The sequence below is a fragment of the Poecilia formosa genome, unplaced genomic scaffold, assembly GCF_000485575.1.
Source record: "Poecilia formosa unplaced genomic scaffold, Poecilia_formosa-5.1.2 Scaffold37, whole genome shotgun sequence".
Classification (NCBI taxonomy): domain Eukaryota; kingdom Metazoa; phylum Chordata; class Actinopteri; order Cyprinodontiformes; family Poeciliidae; genus Poecilia; species Poecilia formosa.
The window spans coordinates 3,059,350-3,065,764 of record NW_006799976.1 but is presented as its reverse complement, the minus strand read 5'-3'; the positions used below and the strand labels follow the sequence as shown (position 1 = coordinate 3,065,764).

The window sequence follows — 6,415 nt, the reverse complement described above, 5'->3', positions numbered from 1 at the left end:
AGATAGATAGATAGATAGATAGATAGATAGATAGATAGATAGATAGATAGATAGATATTTGGTTGAGGTATCAGTCAATAAAGGTTTAACATGAATGAGTTTGAATATGACATTTTTGTTCAAATTGAAATAAAAACAGATTTTTTTAACAGTATCCATTGTTCATTTCCTTATATTTTAGGAGATGATTATGTCTTATATATTATATTAGGGTCTGTTTTTGAATCCAGTGTATTCTAAATGCACAGGAAAAAGAAAAAAAAACGTTTTATGTTCAAGTTTTCCTAGTTGAAATATTAGCTGAGAAATATAAACAATTGCAACCTGATTAAAAGTTTTAGTTTTGGGAGCTTCTTAACTGAAGTATGGCTAAAAGGTGAAAAACCCTGCGTGGCTTTGAAGGCATAACGATTGTTATTGTAAATGTGATGTTAATCTGTCTGGAGCATCGTTTAGTGAAGGGATGAGACTGAAATCAATATTTACCAATGTAACAGAGAAGACAGGAAGTGGCCGTGATCAAAGGACTCCCCCGCGCATCAGAAAAAAATGGAGGAAGTGAGGTCATGACTGAGGCTTCCACAGTCCCGGAGCCTTCAGCAAGAGGATTCAGAAATCTACACACAAAGCTTTCTCTGTCTGATTCGATTTCCAGGAGTTTCATCCAGAGATACAATCGAATGGCTTCGCTCAAAGCATACTTATGCGTTAGAATGGCCCAGTCAAAGTCCAGACCTAAACTCAACTGAACATCTGCAACAAGATTTCAATACTCAACAATCTCAGAGGCTCTCCAGCAAAGAATGTGCAAAATGTATGGACTGCTGACGTGAAAAGCTGGTAGGGACGTACTCCGAAAAACCTGCGACTGTAATTGTAGCAAAAGGTGGTTCCACAGGGTACTGACTGAGGCCCCACAAATTTTTCTTACTGTTATTTCAGAGTTCATTGATGCCCCGTTGTCTCAAATGAAATCTAAATCAAACACATCGGAGCTAGAGGCAGCACAGTGACAAACTGTGACCGAGTTCTGTAGATTTGAATGCTGTGTGAGAAAGACACTGTAGTCATTTTAGCCTTCACTGACCTTAAAGTACTTCAATACTTGTGTCTGATTATTGTTAGAAAAGAAAAGAGGGTTGAAATTCCCCTCAATCTTATCAAATTTGTGGCAAAATCAGCTCGAGCCCGCAGAGCACCGCTACATCTCTCCATCAAGGTAACCCGTTGCTGCGACTTATCTGATCTGAGAAGAGGCTCTGCAGCTTTCTTTCTTTCTTTCTTTCTTTCTTTCTTTCTTTCTTCCTTCCTTTCTTTCTTTCTCTCTTTCTCTCTTTCTTTTTTGCCTGAAGGCATCAGACAGTCCATTCACCTGGGCAGCCATTTGCTTGACTTTGGCGGTGATTGATAGAATCTCCTGACTCATGAGTCCTCCACCCACCGGGCGGTCGGTCGTCCATCTCTTGTTTTATCACACAGCAAGGAGTGATGGAGTGTGGAGAGGTAGAGCAGGCTGGGAAGCTGCGTACACCTTCTCTGGACGTTTTAGGAGAGTGCTTGGCGGAAAACTGCGGCGCTAAACTTTGTGGCGCCAGCGAAAGGTCGTGGCAGCTGACGGGTTAGCATATTGAAAACATAAGAATAATCAAATCAATTTTATTTTATTTTTATTGAGGATTTTGGAAGCTTTTGTTAAGTCTTTCAAGCTCGCCTACAAATTCCTTGAACGTATTTGTTTTGGTCGGCCTCCTGGTTGGCCTCAGTAATTCTGGATCACCTGCAGAAACAACAGGTAAAGCAGACATTCCACGTGTCTTGCTAATTGTTGATACCAGCTGCAGTACTTTTTAAATTTTTTTTTATCTCTACAGACGGATGGACGTGCGGCCAGATGCTGATTTTACCTCGTTGAGCCACTCGGTGAAGGCAGAGGTGCGCGTGAACACGGTGGGTTTCTGCACTTCGTTGCACACGGCGGAAGACACGAAGCTGGTCACGCCCTGAATGTACCACCTACCATCCTGACCCAGACAGTTCAGAGGACCCCCAGAGTCCCCCTGTGACACAAACACAGCATGGAGCCTCAGACCGAGTCTGGATGTAGCTGCTGAAGCTCAAACAGGTGGATTCTGTTGATGCATTGACTCACGTTGCACGCAGAAACGACATCACCTCCTGCGCACACCATGGTGGTCTTCACCGTGTGGCCCCACCAGTCGCTGCGGCTGCAGACGCTGTGCTCCACCACGGGCAGCGAGGCCTGCTGCAGTATGTCAGGCATGGGGCCGTGGGCTGATGATTCACAGAGAACATCGATATGTAAACATATTCAGCATTCAGCTGATAAAGGTGGAGGTATTATGGAAAAAATTATCAAACTTATTTGGCACAACTCGTGCAAAAAGGTTGAAAACATCCGATGTGTAAAGGGGCAGTAATATGTATTTAGTAGTCACATGGTGCCATATTTTAGCACAACCAAGTAACTACGTTACCTCAAGTTGTTACAAAAATGCTGTAAATGTCAAACATTTAAAGAAATTTTACCTTTGTAAATTAACGCCTTGAAATTGGGCCTCTGTCTCTTTAAGAAGCTCCTGCTCTTTCTGACAGTAAATCGTCACAACAAAGTTTCTCCATTAAGCCTTTAACAACATTTTTAGGAGCGTTTCACTGAGAAGTAGCTCCTATAATGAGCTCAGCAGATGCACAGTTCCTCCAGGTGTTTGCTAATTGCTGCTGGCTAGTCTGAAGGAGCCGAGTGGGGGAAGTCGCGGCTGATGGCTGCACTGTGAGACGGGAGCTTGACTTGGAAACTGCACCTCTCAATCAAACCCCTTTTTAGAATTGCTGAGCAGCTTTTTGCATATTTCTATTGGCATTTTGACCTTTTCTCTTTGTTGCTGAGCTCCCAGTTTTTGAGGTTGGAGAAAACTCTGTAAATCTTTAGCTCCTCCCACAAATTCCAAAACATAAATAATTTTGGTATGAAAATGCTGACTATGACTGGAACTGCTTCCTCCTCAACATTAGAGGGATTAATCATTGGGACACGTTGACTGGAGTTACACCAGTGGATGCAACCAGATGCAGACTGGCCATCGGGAGCACCAGGATGTTTCCCAGTGGCCTGACCGCTGGTACGGGCGGAGTCTAAGTGAGAACAGAACTTACATCTGCTGTTGATGGTAAAGTGCACAATTTGATTTAAAACTCAATTCAGTCATGGTGGTTAATTCTATGGTGGTGGCCTGGGATGGCATTAAATTCCTGGCTTGGATTATAGTCCCAGTCTGGTCCTGTGTGGTGCAGACTCTAGCACATACAGCAAAGTTCTGACAAATCGAACAGTATGTTCAAAATAGTCTAATCCAGGGGACAAACAGTGTGAGAGAGGAATAGCAGGGACCTTACTGTAAAGGTTTCCCCAGCCGGAGATGAAACAATGGGTCCCGTGGGCCAGGATCTCTTCTGCCTGAGGAAGACAAGCCACGCCGACGCTGTCGTTCATAATGGGGCTCTTATCCAGCTTCAGCAGGGCGAGGTCGTTGCTGAGAGAGAAGCATTGTCACATGAAGAGTTTGTCTAAACAGGAAGGTAAGCACTTTAACGTGTCGTCTGTCGTTCTGATCCTGTGCGTTTCTTTTAGTGCCCTCAATTGATTAAAAAAGGTGATCAGATTCGTCACACTCAAGCGTTGTGATCAGTCGCGATTAATTGTTATGTTTAACTCTGTAAGCTTGAAGTGTTGAAATGCACGTTTTCAAAAAAATGCTTCAGAAAATGTTTATTGCCACAAACCGAATTGGATGGAGATTCTCCGGTTTTTTAGGTTTTCATAGTCAGGACAGTTTAAAAGAAGTAACTTTGTTTCAAACGTAATTTAGAAATGTTAACTATAAACTACTTGTGCTTTGGTGGAAGGATAATTCAACATTGGTACTACCCTGGTTTTATCCAAACGTCCTTGACTATGTTTTGATTGTGTTTTTTTTTACACCTGTTTTTAAGGATTGCTTTGGCACCAATGGACTTTATTTGACAGTAATCTGTCAGGAAAGGGGCAGCAAGAAGACACGTAGCAAAGGAACTGAGGCCTATATGCTTTGTTTACAGGGTGTTCGCTTGAACCGCAGTGTTTGTTAAAGTGAAATTTGCCAAAATTTGCTCCTTACTCATCTTTTTGCTTGCCACTCAGCATTGTTGACTGCAGCACAAGACCGTTAAACGTGCTTTTTTGAGCTAGGTAACCCTCTGCAGGAGAGAGGCTTCTAGGTCAAAATACGTAACGCAATTAATATGCATGTGATATCGACGTGTTAAGCTTTGTAGATCAATTCTATGCAGCCCTAATCTCTTTATTTTCATTTGATCATATTTGCTGTGCGGCAAAATAGCCATCTGCTGCTTCATCTCGTCGATGAATTCATTAATCTGTTTTAGGTGGTTGAACTCTTTGCTTCATGCAAACAAACCCAACACACCCACCCGTTGGCCACGTGGTCGATGTCCCACTCAGGATGGACAACGATGCGCAGGATGTCTCTGATCTGCTCTGTGCCCTCCTGCAGGCTCATGTCATGCTCCCCTAAAACCACGCGGTACACATCTCCTGGCCTTCACAAGAGAGAACACGTTCACTTCTCATCAATATGTGGCAGCACCATTTCACTTTAAGCATCTGGCGTTATTATGTCACGTTGTATTGGCGGTACTGTGAGTAGGTGGTCACCAGATGCAGTGTCCGGCAGTCAGCACCCAGCGAGGAGCCACCAGCGTTCCTCCGCATGTGTGATGGAAGCGGGAGCCATGTTGCACTTGCAGGGAGATCTGTGAAAGTTGCGCCTTATTTTATGTTCCAACAAGTCAGATAATGGTGCATGAATAAGACAACGCGAGGCAAAAGTATTCAATTTTAGCAGAGAGAGGCTGCTAAGGTGACTACTTTTAGCCAACGCAGTCACTATAAAGTCGCATGTCGGACCATCATCACTTAGCACTGAGGTGGATGTAGCTAAATGTAGGTCAATCCTGGAAGAAAACCTTTTAGTCAACAAAATACTTGAGTCTGACTGAACTCATCTTACTTTGCAATGAAAAATCAGCAAATATAGTACATAAAAACATAATTTTGCCATTCTTTCGCATTTGTGAGGTCAGACACTGACGTTGGATGAGGAGGCGTGGCCAGTCTCAGCTCTAACTCACTGTGAAGGCGTCCTATCGGGTTGGGGTCAGGACAGTGAAGTTCTGATACACCAACTCACTCATCCATGTGTTTATGGATCTCACTTGGTTCGTTGGCCTACAGTTGCATTAAAACACGAAGTGACAATTTCTGAACTGCTCTCAGAGTCAGGAGCATTATAATGTCCAAAATGATGAAGTATGAAGAGTTTATTTTATTAAAACTAAGGGGAGATGTCAAAGTCTTGGAAAAAAGGTGCATACAATAACCTCGTCTACATAAAACTTTACTCTGTAAGTAATGCATTAGGCAAGCGCTGGTCGCCTGGCAACGGCCAAATCCAGACTGGCACATATAAAAAAACACCACATTTTTTTTACTTAATAAGTTAACCATCTATTATTATCCTTCAATTTCATGTTGAGAGTTAGACCCATATGCACCCTTTGCTCTGGTCTATCACAAAGAAAATTGTCTTTTTCTTTTTGTGGTTGTGAATGTGGTCAAATCAACCCTGGGTGTGAATACTTTTTCGAGGCGCCGTATGATTTACCTGCCAAGGCCAGCTATGGGGACGAGCATCGACTCCATTCACAACCCTGCTGGTGTCTGGCTTCACCGCAGGTGAACCGCACCCAAAAACTACGGAAAACATCAGAACAAATCGTTCTGTCAATGAAGTCTAATATCAGGTAAATATGTGACAACTGTATTTTAAAATGAGAGGATAACTTCAGAAAAAAAAAAAAAAACCTCACCAAACGCTACCTGCAGCAGGACGACGACTAGAGTCTGCAGCATGTTTTCAGTGTAACAGGAAAAATAATCCTGCTCTGTCCCGCTCTGCTCCTTTTATATCGCCGTTGTTCTGAGAATCCAAACTGAGACGCGACCTTATCACGACCGGCTGAGAAAGAGTCCCACTTCCACAGATGTGTCAACTTTTCAGCCAAAAACTCATAACTCAGCTAAGCCATTTCAGTGAGCGCCTTGTCTGTCAGGAAATGTGCAGAGAGAATTTTGGTATTTTGAACATCCAACATCTATTGAGTTTGTTGTTTCAATTTGTTTTTTTGTGCAAATTATAAAAAGGGGTGACATTTCTGCACTACACCATTCCACTCAATTTCAGCTCTCAGAAGCCAGAAAATGTCAACAGAATTGAGTTATTTGGCGGCTAATTTAACAATCAATGCCTAATTAAAGTGAATCGCTGAATGAACATTG

At 42.8% G+C, this 6,415-nt stretch overlaps 1 protein-coding gene across 1 annotated transcript; it reads right to left on the bottom strand.

Annotated features, from left to right (window-relative positions):
- Positions 1-1,650: 1,650 nt before the first annotated feature.
- Positions 1,651-6,198, bottom strand: LOC103137149 (chymotrypsin-like elastase family member 3B). The gene is made up of 8 exons (XM_007550755.2): positions 5,947-6,198; positions 5,742-5,830; positions 4,733-4,830; positions 4,489-4,617; positions 3,415-3,551; positions 2,150-2,292; positions 1,905-2,057; positions 1,651-1,777 (listed from the first exon to the last, which is right to left on the bottom strand). Exons 1-8 carry the CDS (start codon positions 5,987-5,989, stop codon positions 1,760-1,762), a joined length of 810 nt encoding a protein of 269 aa, XP_007550817.1. The 5' UTR covers positions 5,990-6,198; the 3' UTR covers positions 1,651-1,759.
- Positions 6,199-6,415: the final 217 nt, after the last annotated feature.

Coding starts and splice junctions, on each gene's coding strand:
- LOC103137149 (XM_007550755.2), bottom strand. CDS start 5,989: ATGCTGCAGACTCTAGTCGTCGTCCTGCTGCAGGTAGCGTTTG. Junction 5,831..5,946: donor CCTGCTGCAGGTAGCGTTTG/GTGAGGTTTTTT, acceptor TGTTTTCCGTAG/TTTTTGGGTGCGGTTCACCT. Junction 4,618..4,732: donor ACTGCCGGACACTGCATCTG/GTGACCACCTAC, acceptor TCTCTTGTGAAG/GCCAGGAGATGTGTACCGCG.